Source organism: Pristis pectinata, chromosome 28 (assembly GCF_009764475.1).
Source record: "Pristis pectinata isolate sPriPec2 chromosome 28, sPriPec2.1.pri, whole genome shotgun sequence".
NCBI classification, from domain to species: Eukaryota; Metazoa; Chordata; class Chondrichthyes; order Rhinopristiformes; family Pristidae; genus Pristis; species Pristis pectinata.
Genome location: NC_067432.1, coordinates 9,894,480 through 9,914,690, shown reverse-complemented (window position 1 = coordinate 9,914,690; position 20,211 = coordinate 9,894,480). Strand labels below are relative to the sequence as shown.

General features: G+C 42.5%; 1 protein-coding gene across 4 annotated transcripts in view; it reads left to right on the top strand.

The window, feature by feature from the left end:
* The window catches only part of LOC127584029 (EGF-like repeat and discoidin I-like domain-containing protein 3), a 78,444-nt gene that overhangs the window by 47,859 nt on the left and 10,374 nt on the right, over nt 1-20,211 (top strand). For 2 of the 4 annotated variants that reach the window (XM_052040550.1, XM_052040548.1), the window contains 5 exons: nt 5,256-5,369; nt 8,130-8,311; nt 11,444-11,599; nt 16,022-16,166; nt 19,583-19,767. In XM_052040550.1, the coding sequence (XP_051896510.1) occupies nt 5,256-5,369; nt 8,130-8,311; nt 11,444-11,599; nt 16,022-16,166; nt 19,583-19,767 (782 nt within the window). Of the gene's footprint in view, nt 1-5,255; nt 5,370-8,129; nt 8,312-11,443; nt 11,600-16,021; nt 16,167-19,564; nt 19,768-20,211 lie in introns of all 4 variants that reach the window. The other 2 variants (XM_052040549.1, XM_052040546.1) reach the window with 1 other exon arrangement.

Below are 20,211 nucleotides of genomic sequence, written 5' to 3'. Positions count from 1 at the left end.
AACGTTGTGAGAGTACCTGCTTCCAGGGCCCACCCAGGCAGTGTGTTCCAGATTCCAACTGTCCTCTGGGTGCAAAAAAAAATCTTCCTCTGATCCCCTCCTAAATCTCTTCCTTCTCATGCTAAGCCTGTCCTCTGGTCTTTGACACCCCTGTTATGGGGACACCCCTGTTATGGGGAAGAGTTTCCTACTATCTACCCTGTCTGTGCCCCACATAATTTTGGAAAGCTCAGTCAGTCTCCTGCCCCAGTCTCCTCCACTCCAAGGAGCATCTCATCACTGAAATGCTGCATCCCAGACAACATCCTGTTGAATCTCTTCTGCACCCTCTCCAGTGCAATCACATTCTTTCTGAAGTGTGACCAGAGCTACACACAGTCCTCCAACTGTGGCTCAACCAATGTTTTATAAAACTGTATCATAACCTCCCTGCTCTTCTACGCCCTGGCAAATGAAGGCTCGTGTCCCATACACTTTTTCTCTCAAGTTCAGTTAAAACTCAACCAAACATCAATCAAACAGGATAAGAATAAAAGTGATGGAACTTCCTCCCCTTTGCCTACTCCCCACACAGGGAAAAACACCTGGTCTCAATCAGCCGTAGTTGCTGACAATTTCATTGAATTAAAATGTTGGTCTTTTTCAGTGATGTGCAAAATGATTACAGCTTAACACTGCTCAGAAACAAAACTGGAACCCTCCCAAAACCTGTGTTTTGCTGTGGCAGGCACAGTAGTGTAGCGGTTAGCTTAACCCAGGTCGCTGGCACTATAAAGCGTTCAGTTCCGGCCACTGTCTGTAAGGAGTTTGTACATGCTCCCCATGTTTGCGTGGGTTTCCTCCGGGTGCTCCGGTTTCCTCCCACATTCCAAAGACGTACGGGTTAGGAAGTTGTGGGCATGCAATGTTGGCGCCGGAAGCGTGGCGACACTTGCAGGCTGCCAACAGCGCACTCTATGCAAAAGATGCATTTCACTGTGTGTTTCGATGTACGTGTGACTAATAAAGATATCTTATTATATCTTTCTCTGGAAGCTATATCAGCACTTGCTGCTGTTACGCAGATACCTCACTGTGTCCACACCTGGCCAGTTTTGGCTCACACTGACCTACAGCATGCGAGCCCATCTCTGGCCTCTAACTAGACTGTGAACCATTGAGTGCATCTCACAGCAACATGTCAGTCACTGACAAGTTCCCCTTAGGCCCTTGATAGTTATGTTTTATTGACCTTCACCTTCAAAGTATCTATGGATCTGCCAGTGCCTCAGGAATCCAGTGCAAGAATCACTGATAAGTGACCACGCAAGGTTATGAGACTTTTACACCTTGAGGTCACTCTAAAGTCCCTGGGGCTTTTGTGACTTCTATAAATCACTGACGATCTTGACAAATTTAGGGGGGTTGGGAATGTATGGAGATTGGTGGGATGCTGGGTAGTCGAAAACGACTCCTCAGTTGTTGAAAATCACCCAATGTTAAAAAGGTGTGTAGTTTTCTTTAAAACAACCACTGATCTATTAGTTTAAATAAGTTTGCAATTGGTCTCCACATCACATAAACCCTCAGGATTATTAGCTTTGCCGCTATTGAGATTTTTCAGTTTACGCACTTAACACCCGCGTCCAAAGGCAAGGTAATTTCCCAATCTGTGATCTCTGTTTGTTGGTGTGTCTCTCCCCCCTCTCTCTCTCCCCCATACACGACAGACATTTGCAAACCCACCATCTAATGAGGCCATTGCATAGACAGTCACAGTTTTAAACTGTTCATTCTCTCACCTCAATAAAGGAACTGAACTAGATTAGTGGAACCTCACAACAGATGATCTTGCATTCCAGGAGTTTTCTCACTCATCAGTAAGACCTGTGTAATTGGACCTGAAGTGAGCTGTTATATCTCATGAAAGACAGGGGCATTGATTTAATCCACAAATTACAATGGAAATGGTTTCTTATTTTTTTACAAGGTACAACACAGGCACTGCTCCAATGCAATCTAGTTTAAACAGGCCTGTGTTACAAAGAGAGTGCTTGATGCTAATGACTGAACATTCCCTGGGCTTCTCATAGCGGGACATTTGCACATTAAGTAATTTAACAAGAGATTGACAGCTAATGATCTGAGAAAGAATTAATGTCAAGAAAGAACAGGCTTCTGCAAGATTCCAAAGTTTAATGAACCCTGAAAATATTTCAGCACTTGAAAGGCACATTAACATTTTTGGAGAATTGAACAATCGTTTACTGATTTAATTTAGAGCCCAACCCCGAGACTGAGTTTAAAAGCTCTTTACTGGAGACTGGTGTACTCACATGGCTCTCCCACTGATGTCTATTAAGACCAGCCATCTCTACTCCCTTGATTAAAGCCCCACCTGGCTGTCAGATGTTACTGAGTTGTGAATTGATATTGTTTCTCTTTGGCTGCTTAGTTTCTTGGTAAAAGTGGCAAGGGAATGCTGGTCAGAAACAGAATCATTCCAAGCCCCATGAAAAATACTTGTTATATCAGGTCAGAAAGCTGCTGGCAAGGGATACGAGACTGAACCTCTGATTCCAATGACTGTGTCCTGAGGAAATGCACTTCAGCAGTGAAAGTAGGGAAAAGATAAAGGATTGTAAGGGTTATCAGACTTGAAAAACTTAAATCCAGAGAAGTATTCCAAGCTAAACCGTATGTCCTCGACAAATGGAGCATGCTAATAAACTACTGAACGGTTGACATCAGGGCTGATCAAGAAGTGCTTTTTCAGACACGTGTTTGGTAACTGGAATAGGTCATGGCAGAAGTGACAAAATCTTAATATTAGGAGGCATTTATGGTAAATCATTGGAGAAATCTTCAAAATTGGTAGAAACATGGATTACATGGGATGAAACTGTCTGAACTGAAGTGTGATAAATTAGCTTGTAGACTGCTCTCGGTCACCCTCTGGGAAAAGCCATTGTGTTTTACTTGGTAATGGGTCAGAGTGACGTCTGTGAGATGCCACTGGGGAAGTCTATTGCCTGGCAGTCAGTGAGGCTTCAATCCTGAGGGTGACCCACAAAGCAAGGCTGTTTTTGGGATTGTGGCAGGTAACATTGAATAGCATGGGCCTAAGCTGCCTGGGTGTCCAAGGTCACAAGTTATCATTTGTGGGGAGATAAATAGCATTTCCACCTTCTCCAATTTTAATCATGGAGTCGTACAGCACACAAACCTTCCCTTTAGCCCACTGAGGCTACATCAGCCATCGAGCACCCATTTACACTAAACCTTACACTAATCCCATATTATTTATCCTACATATCCAACAGCTACCCCCCCAGATTCTACCATTCACCTACACTTTAAAGACAATTTAGGATGACCAATCAACCTACCAACCTGCACATCTTAATATAAGATAAGATCTCTTTATTAGTCACATGTACATCGAAACACACAGTGAAATGCATCTTTTGCATAGAGTGTTCTGGGGGCAGCCCGCAAGTGTCGCCACGCTTCTGGCACCAACATAGCACGCCCACAACTTCCTAACCCGTATGTCTTTGGAATGTGGGAGGAAACCGAAGCACCCAGAGGAAACCCACGCAGATACGGGGAGAACGTACAAACTCCTTACAGACAGCGGCTGGAATAGAACCCGGGTTGATGGCGCTGATTCCGCTACACTGCCGTGCCGTTATGGAAGGAAACTGTAGCACCTGGAGAGCACTCACACAGACAGCATTCATGGTCAGAAATGAATTTGGGTCACAGGAACTGTGAGGCAGCAGCTCTACGTCTCCCCACCCCTCCCTTTTATTTTGATATCTTCTCCTCTGTCTTTTGAAGAGCTTGGAGAATCTTTGCTGGGAAGCTTCTGCTCTTTGTTTCAATTTTTCTGTCTAAATATACAAAAAGTAAAATAAGAAAGATATATTACAATGTAACATTCTGATTGGTTGGTCATTAATACAAGTTGACTTTTGTATGAAAGTATTATATTGATATTACTTTCCATATTGGCCATTGCTGGAAAAGCTGGAGATTATTGTTCATGGATAATTTCTCAAGATTTTTATACAACTCTATGTCTCTAGGCCAGAGAGCATTTGTCAAGTTGCAGTGGGACTTGAATCACAAACTGACCAGGCAGGATGAGGATGCCAAATTAACTTCTCTAAAGGACTTCAGTGAACCAGTTGGGTCTTTAATCACAACCCAACAGCTTTGTGATCACTTTTACTGATACTGTGGCGACTCACCGTCTAGTCGGGCGAACCGGCTCGGCAGTCGGGTCACGCGGCGTCGGAGCGACGAGGCCCAAGATGGCGGCGGGCCTCGTCTTTCCGAGCGACGGGGAGAACCCGCGCGCGGGAAAGTCCTGATGACGTAGGACTTACGTCATTGCCGGTTGTTTTGGGCGGGAAGATTCTCCCTTAAAGGGCTTGCGCAAGGCAGGAAAATAAACCAGTTCTGTTTGGCAATCCTCCGAGTAGACTCTTGTTTTATTCCGCGGTAGCAACCGCTATAATACCATAGTTTTATTTCCAAATTAGTCACACTTACATAATACTTTAAAATGGTCATAATGGGATTTGAACCCCTATTCTCTTTCATTAGTTTGGGCTTCTGAAATACAAATTGGGTATAACGATTTTTAACTCCCAGTTCCATCAACCTCAACAAAGATAGCAAAAAGCAACTTGTATAGTTCAGGGCCTTTATTGTAGAAGTGCATTTGCTGAAGAAAAATCAAAAAAAAGACAGAATCTGAAATGTGACGGAAAAGCCAATACCCAAAGCTTGGCGGAAACGTGGTTTTAAAAGAGACTTTTTACGTATCCTAAGGTGGAGTCTGGATGTTGATTGAGTTTTGGTAAATTCTACTGACAGTCACAGCTACAGAATGCAGAGCCTTTGAACAAAAGTGTTTATTAACAGCAAGAAACTTGCTTACTTCATATATAAACCTGATGACCACATGACTTATAACTGGCCAGATGAAGGGTTTCGACCCGAAATGTCGACTGTCCATTTCCCTACATTGATGCTGCCTGACCGCTGAATTTCTCCAGAAATTTCTTTTGGTAAACCAATATATCATGGGTTTAACCCTTTGTAGGGAAAAATAGAGATGGTTTTAGTGACCGGAGGGGTCCAAATTATTGAGTGTGTGAAGGCTTGGTTACAAGTGCAGCAAAGGGGCAGGGATGGTGCAAGGTTACCGTCTATGGTGTTTTAATACAGTAAATACTATAACTGTTCGACGTGTTTTTTTTCAGATATCAATGACTGTGCTTCCCAGCCTTGCAAAAATGGAGGGAGCTGTGTGGATCTGGATGCAGATTACTCATGCAATTGTCCGTCTCCATACATAGGAAGAGCCTGCCAGCACAGTGAGTGTTCTGTTACTCATCAGTTCATAACCTTTACATGAGGAGTGCAGGGTAGGGCTGTAGGTTGGATATTTTCCTCTTCATCTCTGGGATCTGGGCTCAAATCCATACTGGATGGTAGGAGTGATCACCTGCCCCTCTACTAGCTATGGCATGGGACTGGGGATTAGTCCAAAATCCACTGGACATTTGACAGAAGTTGTTAATTGTACTTGTGCGAAAAATGGAAATAGTTGAGCTCAGGGTGCTCTTGTTAAAAAATTAAGCACAGGTTAAAGAGCTCATTCAGCACACCTATCTTACTGTCCCATATATGAATTGCCATATTCTCTATGATGGGGCACCTTGCTGGGATAGAGTAGAGGAACCATTACTCTGTGCCTGATTTGAACTGTCCTTGGAAATAATTCATCCCAACACTGGTTTGGTTCTCCATTCTGATGCTTCTCACCTTATTTGGTAATTAGTTTATTATTGTCACGTGTATCAAGATGCAGTGAAAAACTTTGTTTTGCATGCCATCCATACAGAATATTTCAAAATGTAAGTACATTGTGGTAGTACAAAGGAAAAAGCACTAACAGAATCCAGAATATAGTATTACAGTTACAGTTACAGAGAAAGTGCAGTGTAGGTAGACAATAAGGTGCTAAGGGCCATGATGAGGTAGATTGAGGACAAGAGTTCATCTTTTTTGTACAAGATGTCCATTCAAGAGTGGCATTGAGCACAAAAACAGTATTTTGTTGAACTAAATATCTTTGTGATTTTGTTTTACTATTTCAATGGTCCTGAGTTAGGATGAGGTGCTTTGAGGAGGTGGAGTGGAATCATCTCGGTTTCCTGCGGTTGTTCATTATTGAATGATTCCAGCTCCAAGAGTCAGTTGGCACCAGGCTCAAGCGCTCCAATTAGACTCCTGCTACTGAGCAGCTTATTGGGCTATCTGTAGTGATGCATTTGGCTTTTGCCTTGCAGGGTCTATAGTTTCTGCCATTTTAAACATTCTTCCATGAAATGAGGGTGTAGTTCAAACCCACCCACTGCTGAAACACTCATCGTGCCTTTGTTACCCCTACATTTGACGATTCCAAGGGGGGGCCTCCCTTGCTTTACCCCTTGTTAACTTGAAGTCATCCAGAACTCTGCTGCCAGTGACTAAATGGGTAATGCCCTGTTCACCCATCAGCTCACTAACCCACACTGGCTCCAGGTAAAGGCAGGTTTTAGTTTTTAAAATTCTCATTCTCAATTATAGATATCTTCACAGTCCTACCCTCACTCTGTGGAATATCCAATGCCAAAATCCCCTGATTCCCAGACTTTCTGAATGAACATAGAACAGTACAGGACAGGAACAGGCCCTTCAGCTCATGATGTTGTATGAACTAATTAAATTAGTACTCAGATGCCCAACTAAACTAATCCCTTCTGCCTACACAACATTCATATCCCTTCATTCATGTGCCTATCCAAGAGCCTCTTGAACACCTTGATCGTATTTGCCTCCACCACCACCCCAGGCAGCGCATTCCAGGCACCCAGAAAGCCCCACTTCTCACTGTCAAGTCTCCACCCCTACCCCACCATAAAGACCTGATGGCAATACAAGCCAGTCTTTAAGGAGTCATAGAAAGACTCTGCCCTCTCCCTCTCTCTCCTCATTAAAATGCTCCTTCAAACCTTTTCTCTATGGATAGGCTTTAGCAAGAGCCCGAACATCACCTTCTGAGAATCCCCTTTAATTTCTGTTTGTTAATGCTCCTGTGAACTAGCATCGGATATTTTGCGCGTGTAAGGTGCTGTATAAATGCAGGTTACTCTTGTTACCAGATCCCTCCTGCTATTCGCCACGGCTTTGAATTACCTTACAGGACTGCAGTCCCCTTGCCCCTACCCCCAGCTTTTCCCCTGTTACCCACCCCCCACGGAACAGAACATCCCATCCTCCTTTACCTGAGCATCAACCAACAGAAATGGGGATTCACAGAAGGGATAGTTGGGGCTGTTAACAAAGATTGGTCGAAGGGTCAAAGGGTAAAAGTTTTAAGGAGCATTTTAAATATAACTGGGATGTAAATGGAAGTGGTTGCAGTTCTCCTTGCACCTTATCCTCCTGGAACTGAATGGTTCAGGAGTTTGATCGAAGGAATCTACCCTGCTATTGAGGTGTGGGTTTACAGAGACAATGATTTGTTAACTTTGCAAGTGACTGGAATGTGGAGGAACCAGACTGTAAAGCTCACAATCATTGTGCTTGCCCCTTAGTGCAAACTCAGTGTTAGCCTTGGGTTTGTCTTTTCTTTCAGTATGCTAATTCAGGTTAACAGTCAGCTCTTTTTCAGATTAAAGGGGACATCAAGGTGCCTCTCTAGCCCAATGTGATCCTGAGGCAAAGAGGCCGTGAACATTGTAGGGGTCTGCTCTTGCATTGAAATTTAGACTCAATGCACTGCCTCTTAATTTACTTTTCTCCCCAGAACCTTCCCCCTTTCCTTTCTCCAACTATATTTATGTTTTCCAAATGCAACTTGGGTGTCATATAACCAGTATCACTTGATTTTTACCATGTATAGTACCATGCATTTTACCATGTATTATTACCATGTATACGGTTTACTCTGTGAGCTAGGAATTTCATTGCACTCTAGTGTATATGACAACAAACTAATCTGAACCTGAATATAACCTTTGCCACTTCACCAATGTTTGTTAGTGGTTTTGACTCTTGATTATTTGCCTTTAACTTTCTCCTTTCAGCGTGTGTATCTGCACTGGGGATGGAGGGAGGAGCAATTGAAGACTATCAGATCACCGCATCCTCTGCGCATCTGGGATTCTTGGGCCTGAAACGCTGGCGCCCAGAGCTAGCACGACTCAACAACAAAGGAATTGTCAATGCTTGGAGTATGGCGACCTTTGACCTTAACCCCTGGTTTCAGGTACTGAGAATCTGTTTACTGACAGGAATCCAAAGCCAGTAAAATATTGAACCATCTCACCAGACATTGGTCATGGGAAGTCACAACCAAACAGCATAAATTTCTGATGAGATCTCAGTGTTTCACTGTAATGCATAGCATGACAGGATAGAACTGAGCCCTTCATCCCAACAGGTGCATGCTGGTACTGGGGATTCGGATGAGTCTACACCTAACCTTACAATGAAAAATGGAAAATGCACTCAACAGGTCAGGCAACATCTGTTAGGAAAGAGTTAAATATCTATTGTTGGCTGAATTGGGTGGTGAGAGGTGAAACCAGATTGCTTTTCTGCAAAGCTGGAAGTTTGGCATAGTGTGAGTTTTAATTCTACAGTGTACCTATTTTAACTAAACTAATAGCTGAGAAATACTCAACAGGTCAGGAAGCAACATTCTGATGAAAGGTACCAACTTGAAGCATCAGCTCTGATTCTCTCTCTCCACAGATGCTGCATGACTTGCTGAATATTTCTGACATTCTTTAGATTTCAGATTTCCAGAACTTGTATCTTTATATTGGCTTTAAGAACATTTTCTTTACATATCCCTTGGTGCCTTTTGTGTCCAAAAACCTATTAATCTCAGTTTTGACATGCTCAGTGACTAAAAAGTTGAAAGGACCTCTTGAATGGTCCTCTTATAGAATAAGGATGAACTCTTAATTTTGCTGTTTACCTTGCTGTAGCCCCCTTGCGCTTTATTTGCCTACCTGCACTGCACTTTCTCTGTAACTGTAACACTATATTCTGCATTCTGTTTTTTTTTTCCTTTTGTATTACCTCAATGTATCTGTCTGGATGCATGCATTCAATTTCTACAGGATTTTGAGGTATAAGCAGAGATCTGACCAGCCTTCTCAGTTTTTAAAACTCTGCAAATCCCTTTCAAAGGGTGGGATACTAACATTACAATTTTCATACAAATCAGCGCATTTATATGCTCTTACTGATTTCATTGAATGTTTTAGGGTTTAACAAAGTTGTTCTGTCTTAGCAAACGGAGTCAACATAGATACAGCTTTAGCCAATATCATCTGCAAATCTCCAGATCTGCACTTTCTCTGTAACTGTAACACTATATTCTGCATTCTGTTTTTTTTTCCTTTTCTATTACCTCAATGTACCTGTCTGGATGCATGCAAACAAAAGCTTTTCATTGTATCTCGGTACATGTGACAATAATAAACAAATTACCAACATGCACGGAATCTGTAGTGGAAAATTCCAAAAATTAGCAATAATTTGACTGGAGAAATTATCCCAGTCCTAAATTAACAACCCTTTATCCTCATGCTCCTTTTCCATGGTTCCACACTCTCCAACTAGGAAACCTCCCTCTCAGCTGCAATCCTGTCAATTCCTTTCAGAACCTCTTATGAAATTCGATCTTATTGACTTCAATTTAAGCCCAGAATCTCTTCTCTTGGTGTATCACAACCAGAAGCACGGAGAGTGATGGTGGTGCAGATTGGGTGGATGGGAATCCCTTCCTGCATTCAGCATCATTTAAATATTTTTAACCTGGGGAAGGGAATTAGAAAGTATCTCATTGCTTAACTCAAATGCATAGCTTCTCATGACGATATTTTATGAGCCCAATTTCTTATCCTGTCTACAGCAGGCAGTTGTAATCATACTGTGATTTGTCAGCCCATCATCTGGTACATTGGTTCTAGGAGAACTGTATTCCTCTCCCAGCTTGCATCCCAGTTTGAATCTTCTCTCATGTCTCTGATCTACTCTCCGCTTATCCCTATTCACCTGTCTTCTAGAGACTTAAGGCATCCTGAATTCTGACGCCCTTTCCCCAATCTCCTTTGCATTGTTAGATCTTTTAAAACCTTCAATGATCCTTATTTGACTTTGCATTTGGTTGTCGTAGTATATTTATCAGTAGATCTGTGTGTGATGCAGTCACATCATTGTACATTTGATGTAAGCACACGTGTGAGTTGTTGTCAGTGTTCACTAAAACACGTCCTGAAGAATTCCATGCGTCCCAGATTTTATCTGAAGCAGTACTCGCCTGTTCTACATTAATAGTACTTGTACTGCCTCACAATTTATCACAGTCATCGGCCCATGCCAACACCTGGTTGGATTCCAGTCCTCCTTGTAAATTCCCTTAAAATGTTTCGCTAAAGAGTTGTAACTGCACATTGTTAGGATGGAATGAATTTCACAGTCATTTAAAATGTCACATGATACTTGATCCACCTTGAAGTCAATCAGTTAAAGTTATGGTTAAGCTGCAGAGCATTAACTAAAGTCTGACATTGCTGTTCTACAGCTTGTTAAGATTAGGCATTTATGAATGCAGTTCCAATTTTCCTACCCACTGCATTTTTCAAAGGATTAAGTGCATATAAAGCCTGTGTGTCCACATCTCCCCCTCATACTCATTGGTTGTGTGGGCAGTTGTGGAGTCAATAATGACATGCTCACCTCTCAGTCTGCCAAGTCTCACTTATAAATCAAGAAATGCCATATGAGCAAGTTACAAAATGTAGTTATTAACTGTGGAAACTTTAACTCAGCGTAAGTTGCTGAACAAAACCACACAGGTCTTAACCTGCTCCAGAGATTAGATGCAATAAGGCCAAGAACCATATCCCACCACTGCCCAACTAAGATTAGCTTCATTGGGTTTGAACATGGGATTTTCCTGGTCTATGTCGTTCAGTATGGATGTTTAGTGCACTGAGCAATCAGGCTTTTCTTTCAGTTTGTTTGTCATAGGAAAGAGAGGAAGATGTGCTTTTGGACATATCCAGAATTCTATTGTGGCTCTTTCTCTATTGATATGTAAAGTGACCACTGAAGCATCAGCAATTGTCCACACATCTCCTTACCTTTGCTCTGCTTTTCTAGTCTGAATTGTAAAAGAAGTTTCCACTTTTACACGAGTCAGTGGGTGGGTTAATCTCCCACTTGGGCACCTCATAAAACTGGGATAGGTGGAAATTCTAACATAAAAGGTCAAATCGCAAAATCCTACAAACAAGCTGAAATTATTATGCTTTTGCAATTTAATTGTTTTGAATGAAGCTGTTTCTTCATTCTCACAAAATGTTCTGTTTTTTGTTTCCAGGTCAATTTGCTGAGAAAGATGCGAATCACTGGGGTCATTACCCAGGGTGCCTTGGCTGTGGGGGCACCAGAATACATCAAAGTCTTCAAAATTGCTTATAGTTCTGATGGAGTAAACTTCACCATTTTTAAAGACAGTGAGAAAAACAAAGAAAAGGTAATATCTAAATTACAGAGATAGCTGTAAAAGGAGCTTCCTTATAAAACCTTAATGGGCAGAGCATTGCTGAATTGGTTAGACTACACTTGGTATTGTGCACAGTACTGGACACCACACTGTAAGAAGGGTGCAGTAGTAATAGAGAGAATCCAGAAGAGACTCACCAGGACGTTGCCTGGAATGGAGAGCTGTCATTATAAGAAGTGAGAGGATAGGCTGGGTTTACTCTCACTGTAATGTAGGAGGCTCAGGGGTAACTTTATAGAGGGTTTATAAAGTTATGAGGGGCACAAATAGGATAGATAGTCAGAGTCTTTCTCCTAGGACAGGAGAGCCCAGAACTAGAGGCTACAGGTTTAAGGTAAGAAAGGAGAAATTTAAGCAGATCTGAGGGGCACATTTTCCCAGACAGAGGATGGTGAATGTTGGAACGAGCTGCCAGGGGAGGTGGTGGAGGCGGATACGATTACAATGTTTAACAGGCGTTTGGATGGGTACTTGGATAGGAAAGGTGTAGAGGGTTGCAGGCAAACAGGATTAGCGTAGATCGGCATCACAGTCGGCATGGACAGGGTGGTCCGAAATGGCCTTTTCTGTGCTGTAAGATTCAATGATTCTAATTTCTATTTTTAATATGTCATGACATTTCAGAAGATCACAAGACAAAGGAGCAGACTTAGGCCATTCAGCCCATCAAGTCTGCTCCATGAGCTAAACTAAAACTATTCCTATCTAGCCCCAATTTCTGGCCCTATCCCCATATCCCTTGATACCTTGACTAATTAGATACCTATCAATCTCCTCCTTAAACACCCCCAATGATTGGGCCTCTACGGCTGTATGTGGCAAAGAATTCCATAAATTCACTACCCTCTGGCTAAAGAAATTTCTCCTCATTTCTGTTTTAAACGGGTACCCTCTAATTCTAAGACTGTGCCCTCTAGTCCTGGACTCACCCACCAAGGGAAACAGCTTAGCCACATCTACTCTGTCCAGTCCTTGCAACATTCTAAATGTTTCTATGAGGTCCCCTCTCATTCTTCTGTACTCCAGTGAGTACAGTCCAAGAGCCGACAAACACTCATCGTATGTAAGCCCTTTCATTCTGGGAATCATCCTCGTAAGTCTTTTCTGAACCCTTTCCAACATCAGTACTTCCTTCCTAAGATAAGGGGCCCAAAACTGCACATGGTATTCCAAATGAGGGCTCACCAGTGCCCCATTGTGCCTCATCAACACTTCTTTACTTTTATACATTATACCTCTAGAAGTGAATGCCAACATAGCATTCGCTTTTTTTACCGCCGATCCGACCTGGTGGTTAAATCAGTTCAGGTGAAAACCAGTAAACTCACCTGGTTCCATTCATACAGACTCCCCATAGCTTGTTAACTGAGAGATATTGTTTGTTAGTTGACGGCCTGATTGGTGATAATACTGAATGTGTTGTCACTTGTGTGGTAAGTTTTGTTGAGAGTAAAAGATCCAAAGAAAAAAAAAATTCCCTTGCAAAAGGTCCCACAGAGGTTTTCTTCTTGATGTCCTGGCCAATAGTCAAGGCTCAGCCTAACATTACTAAAACAGATTAAATCACCGTCACCACACTGGTGTTTCTGGGATCTTACCATGCACTGATTTCCTTTTGCGCTTCCAATAATATAAAAATGACCACACTTTGAGAGGGGCAGCAAAGGGGTGCAGCAGTTAGTGCTGCTGCCTCACAGCCCTAGTGATCCGGGTTTGATCCTGACCTCTGTCTGTGTGGTGTTTGTACATTCTCCCTGTGAATGTGTGGGTTTCTCTCAGATGTGCTGGTTTCATCCCATTATGGCTACTGGAAGTTGCTTCTAATGTAGCCTCAGCAACCACTTTGGAACTCGCACAACACATTCTGAGGGATTGCATAAGAAGGAGGGTGGCTTGAATCCTGGCTGTAATATTGGATGTGGCCAAAATACTACTTGGAGTTTGCAGCCAGAGCTAAAGATTTGCCTGTCCAAATTGTTGGAAGTTCAGGCTCTTCAGGGGAATGGGGAGCTGGTACAGTTGAGGCCTGGGACAGATCAGCCTTGATCATATTGAATGGTGGGGCAGGCTTCAGTGGTCCACTTTATGTAAATGAACACTTGAACTGATCCAGACAGTAAGTGTTTTGTTGCTCGAGAACATGAAAGATGTAAAAAAAAGTTCAAGTTTTACTCTTTCCTGGAAACCATATTCGAGAGCCTTTCCCCAAATGGATTTCGTATTTCTATAATTTGATTATGTATCTTTGTTATTCTAGAACATAGAACAGTACAGCTCAGGACCAGGTCCTTAAGCCCACCAAGTCTGTTCCAACAATGATGTCAAATTAAACTAATCCCATCTGCCTACACATGGTTCATATCCCTCTGTTCCTTGCTTGTACATGAGTCTGCCTAAATGCCTCTTAAATGTTGCTTTTGTATCTGTTTCTACCACCCTGTTTAAAAAAACTTGCCTCCTTGAAAACTTTCCCTCTCTTACCTTAACATACCCTCCAGTATTTGACATTTCCACCCTGGGAAAAAGACTCCGACCACCTACCCTATCGGTGCCTCCCATAATTTTATATACTTCTGTCAGGTCACCTGTCAGCCTCAGGGGCTCCAGAAAAAGCGATCCAAATTTGCTTAACCTTTCCATATAGCTAACACACTCCAATCCTGGTCAACCCCTTCTGTGCCTTTTCCTAAGGCTTCACATCCTTCCTAAATGTGGTGACCAGAACTGCACGCAATACTCTATAAGTGTGGCCAAACTGATGTTTTATACAGCTGTAACATGACATGCCAATTTTTAAATTCGATGCCCTGAGTGATGAAGGCAAGGCTGCCATATACCTTCTTTACCTTACCCACTGTGTTGCCACTTTCAGGGAGCTATGGACTTGCACCCCAAGATCCTTCTACACATCAAAGCTCCTTAGGGTCCTACCATATTTTCTTCTTGCATTCTTCTTCTTGACTTTCTTCTTGACCTCCCAAAGTGCAGCACCTCACACTTCTCTGTATTAAACTCCATCTGCCATTTCTCTGCCCATATTTATATCTGGAATATATCCTGCTGAATCCCTTGACAACCTTCCTCACCATCCACAACTCCACCAATGTTTGTGTCATCTGCAAAGTTACTAATCGGCCCACCTACATTTTCACCCAAATCATTTATAGAAACAGGTGACACCTGCATCATGGCTGCTTGGCTAATGGAAATTTGCCCTTCCAGATTCACAGATCACTAGCCAAAAATATGACATATGGAATAAAATTTGCTCTTGGGGATTTATGTGGAAGAAACACATGTTGTTAATTTTCATTTTTAGTCACTCAAGATTCTGGGGCATTAAGATTTAGATATGACATCACTGTGTCGATTGGTTTGGCAGTCATGGCCGAGTCTGTCCTTTGCCATGCCCTCTCCAGTCCGAGGACATGAGAACAGACGTCTCGGAGTGCAGTGCTGCCGCTCTCTTCGTCTGCAAGGCATTTTCTCTGACATGCTGCATTGTGGGGGGCTGCAGTAGCCATGGCCAGCTCTTACACTGGCTCATTAAAGTAATCCCTTGGCCTTTACTCCACTTCCACTGTCACAGCGTTTTAACCCATTTATCCCCTGAACTCATTCTACGCCCTCTTCTCCCATGAACCTCAATCCTTGAACCCCATCCCTTTCCCTTATTTCCCCACTTACTAAACCATTTCCTAATCCACAGGCCTCCTACATCCCCCGAGTCTGTTGTTGACCTCAGCTATGAAATAATGGTGGTGGGTCACTTGGTCATTGCTGATAAAATAGCTTAATATGAGATAAAAATATCTCCTAGGAACGCATCTCCATTTATAGCTTCGGATTCAATGGGGAAAAGGGGTTTGCATATGGAAAATCGATATAGCGATGGTTTTCCAGGAATGCTTTCCCTGCGTACTGCAGGAGTTGCCTATATTCGAGGTCCCAGCACTGAACCTTGCAGAACATCACTGGTCACAGACCTCCAGTCAGAGAAACACCCCTCTACCACTACTGTCTGTCTTCTGTGGCAGGCACAGTAGTGTAACGGTTAGCGTAACGCTATTACAGAGCCAGCGACCCAGGTTTAATTCTGGCCACTGTCTGTAAGGAATTTGTACGTTCTCCCCGTGTCTGCGTGGGTTTCCTCCAGTTGCTCCGGTTTCCTCCCACATTCCAAAGATGTATGGGTTAGGAAGTTGTTGGCATGCTATGTTGACACCGGAAGTGTGGCGACACTTGTGGGCTGCCCTCAGAACACTCTACGCAAAGATGCATTTCACTGTGTGTTTCGATGTACATGTGACTAATAAGGATATCTTAAATCTTAAAACCCTGTGACCAAGACATTTTCATTGACCAAGTTTTCTCCTTTCCTTATTTCCACAGATATTTACCGGAAATCACAACAACAATGAGCAGAAGAAGAATCTGATCAACCCCTCCATCATTGCTCAGTACATTCGCCTTATTCCAGTGGTGTGCCAGAGAGCCTGTACTCTGCGCATGGAGTTAATTGGCTGTGAACTGAATGGTAAATCTTAGATCTGGAGTGGTTGGGATGGAATGAAAATGGCCAATTCTAGAACTTGGGACCAGCGGTGGTGAAGAATGGAAGAGGAGATGAATGCAATGTCAAAAGCCTGAGGGGAGTTGTGTTATTGGAAAACACCTCATCTTAGTCCAGCTGTCATGCCCCTTTGGTGCACTAGGTCCACATCATTTGGTGGACACCCATCTGTATTAAAACTGTCCAGTGAATAATGTTAGTGAGGGTTTTATAGCAAGAAAACTAAACATTGCAGCGCCCTATATGTTAACACAATCTCCTGAGTGTTTTGTAGATGATTCTGATAGGAAGGCCTGTGGCTACCGTAGGATTGTTGGCTGGAATAATACTATTGTTTAGTGTAAAGTGGGCCTTAGAGTGATATTGCTACTTGGCTTGAAGCTATTAGTTCACAGAGTCATCAACTGATACAGCACAGAAGGAAGCAGTTTGCCTCTTCATGTTGGTGTTGGCATTTTACCAGAGTTGTCCAACTGTCCCACCCCCAATTTGTTCTTTGTGGACTTGTACTGTTTTACCTTAAAGTATTTATCCAATTTCTTTTGGAAAGTTACTTTTGAATCTGCATCCAGTTCTTGATCTACATAAACTAAAAAAAACTGTCCTCTGATTACTGACTTCTGCTACAGGAAACAGATTTTCATTAATGTAATAATGGTTGTGAGATGGCTGTTTGACCTGATGTTAATTTGAATGAAATGGTTGGTTAATGGGAAATTTTTGGTTAGCTTGAGGCAGTCTGTTAGCTTTATCTTGTTCACTAATTGGAGATTAATGGAATGAGGAACATTTGTGTTGAAAGTTATTTACTGTCTCACATGCTTAGGAAGCATCTCAAGATCTGAAATGGTCTTTGGCTGCTTGTAGACACAAGAGACTGCAGATGTTGGAATCTAGGGCAACACACAAAACACTGGAGGAACTCAGCAGGTCAGGCAGCATCTATGGAGGGAAATAGATAAGATGAGTCCAGATGAAGGGTCTCAACCCGAAATGTTGACTGTCCATTTCCCTCCATGGATGCTGCCTAACCTGCTGAGTTCCTCCAGTCTTTTGTGTGTGGCTCCTTTGCCTGTTTGTAATAGTGTCCGGAGCACTAATCTCATAGTCCCAGCTACCAACATAAAGAAGTGAAGTACCACAATAAGAATAGAACATTCTCTCAATAGGTTTCCTGCTCCATAGAACATGTACAAATGATCTTGGATTTCACATTTGTCTCCTTCTACTGACTACATGCTATCATGGTTACTTTCTTACCCATTGGATCTTTTAATTATTCAATCCCTTATCCTTAAAGGAATGAGACTCACTCCAAAATTTTCATCCATCCTCTCATCTCCATTATACATTTTCCAAGACCCCATCTCCCTGCCCCAAAGCCCACAACAGCACACGGACAATGTTGAAGCATTTGATAAGTCAGTTATTTTCTTTATAGTCTCCAGCTCCATTTCACTTAGATATTTATCTTGCTCCCATGTCAAGTAGCAGATGATTTGGATTGGTCAGATATCAGAAACCTGGGAGAGCTGATCACACACAAGGGAATGTGTGCTTAACCTTGGGTGCTTGTCATTGCAGAAGGTGAACCATGCCACACCTTTGATGATGTTACCCTTCAGATGGGAACAAAATCGGATTAATCTGACTGTGACTGTCTTCTATTTTCTCTATGTCCATAATTTACTTCTCAAACACTGACATCAAAAACTAGGGAATGACAGGTTACTCTTTCCATTCCTACTAGGGATTGGCTGAGGTGTTTGCTGCCATAGCAACTGTCACCTTATTTGGAAGTAGATCACAGATCATGAGGTGTTTTGCATCATCCAATAAGATGCTAAAACAATGCACAGAGTAATACTAATTTGTTCATTTTCAGTTGATCAGAATCTGCCAGTGATGTTCAGGATCAGATATCACATTACTCAAGGGGATAAAATGAGTCAACAGTAGAGGAACACTATCAGTCTCTTTGTATATTAACACTTGACATTCTTATTGACAAAGTGTCAGGTTACTAATTAGAAGCAGCTTAATAGACAGGAGAAACTGATGGCAAGCATTGAAAACATGGTATAGATGGAAGGATATTAGACAGCAAGTAATGTGAGTCTTGTCCTTTCACTGCAACCCAGGACTAACAGTCTTGCTCTTCACTCCCACGTTTCCTGACCAAGATATTCTGCAAAGGTACCAATTGATTTGACAATTTTTAACTTACAAAGAACAATAGGCGTAGCTGTTGGTCGGTGTGGGGAGAGCAACGAGACAAGGAGACAAAGAACGTCCCAGTTTCAATAAATTAGCCAACCATGATGCTTTGGCTGAATGGATAACCTCAGCATTCAGAAGGTGAGGGGGGGATTTTAATGAAACTGACCACATTGCTATCATAGTTACTTTTTTATTCATTAGATCTTTCAATTATTTAATCCCTAGACAGGGAGAAAGTATATTCAGAGACACAAAAGACTGCAGATGCTGGAATCTGGAGTAAATACAAAACAGACTGCTGGAGGAACTCAGCGGGTCAAGCATTACTTGTGGAGGCAAAGGGATAGTTGAACATTCAGGTCGAGACCCTTCATCAGGATTAAGAAAATATAATTTCTAGTTAAAAAAATTCGAGACCAAGGTGCTTAGGCTTGAAATCTAAATCTGACTTTTGATGAAGTAAGGAAACATTTCCACATGGAGGGTGGAAGCAGTTTGGAACTCTCCAAATGGCAATTGATGCTGGTTCAATTGTTGATTTTAAATCTAAGATTGTAAGATTTCTGTTGTCCAAAGCTGTTAAGATATAGGAGGGTATAGCAGGAATATGGTGTTAGGTCACAGATCAGATACAAACTTATTGAATGGTGGAATAGTTCAAGGGATTAAATGTCCTCTTTCTCTTCTTGTAATCCTTTGTTGGCATAATTACAGTTCAGAGATTCCACCAGAAAAGTTCATCTGTCTTGATCCAGGTTATCCATAAAAACCAACTGGATAAGATAAGATATCTTTATTAGTCACATGTACATCGAAACATACTGTGAAATGCATCTTTTTGCATAGTGTTCTGGGGGCAGCCCGCAAGTGTCGCCACGCTTCCGGCCCACAACTTCCTAACCCATATGTCTTTGGAATGTGGGAGGAAACCAGAGCACCTGGAGGAAACCCACGCAGACACGGGGAGAATGTACAAACTCCTTACAGACAGTGGCCGGATTTGAACCCTGGTTGCTGGCGCTGTAATAGCGTTATACTAGATGGCCTGGTTCTCATTAGCAGAATGGAGGTTACAAGTTAGGGTATTATGTTTACTGACTTGGAGGCACTACCCACCCTGTCATAAAAATTTGTGTTTACAGTTTACTTAAACACAACAGGTTGCTCGGAGCCACTCGGGATGAAGTCGAGGCTCATCAGCGACAAGCAGATCACTGCCTCAAGTACATACAAAATGTGGGGGATTGACGCTTTCACCTGGGCACCTTGCTTAGCGCGCCTGGACAAGCACGGGAAAACCAACGCCTGGACAGCTGAACTCAATGACAAGTCACAGTGGCTTCAGGTATCTGACCCAACTCCTTCTTGGCCAAATGAATGCAACTCAAACCTGTCATTTTGCAGTTCAGTGTCTGGTTTTTGTCTCCATCTGAACTGCAAAATAATTGCAACATAATCTTAAGCAAATTTGTTAATTGTGGATCCAGGGAAGGTCTTTAAACAATAAACATGAAACCCATGGCCTCTGCAGGCCGGAAATGCAAAATCATTTGTATGAGGTGGAAACAAGATGCCTTTTTGGCAAGTAAGGGTGCCATGTAAAGATAGGCAATGTTGGAAATGACTGAGTGTGTCAGGCAGCCTTTGTAGAGAGGAAAACAGAGGTAACGTGTTATAGAGGAATGTGGAGAGACTGTGGCAAACTGGGATTGAAAAGATGGAGCTTCAAGGGGCTATTGGAATGATGGGACAGGCTCAGTCAGTTGAAAGGCTCATTTTTCCCCAGCTC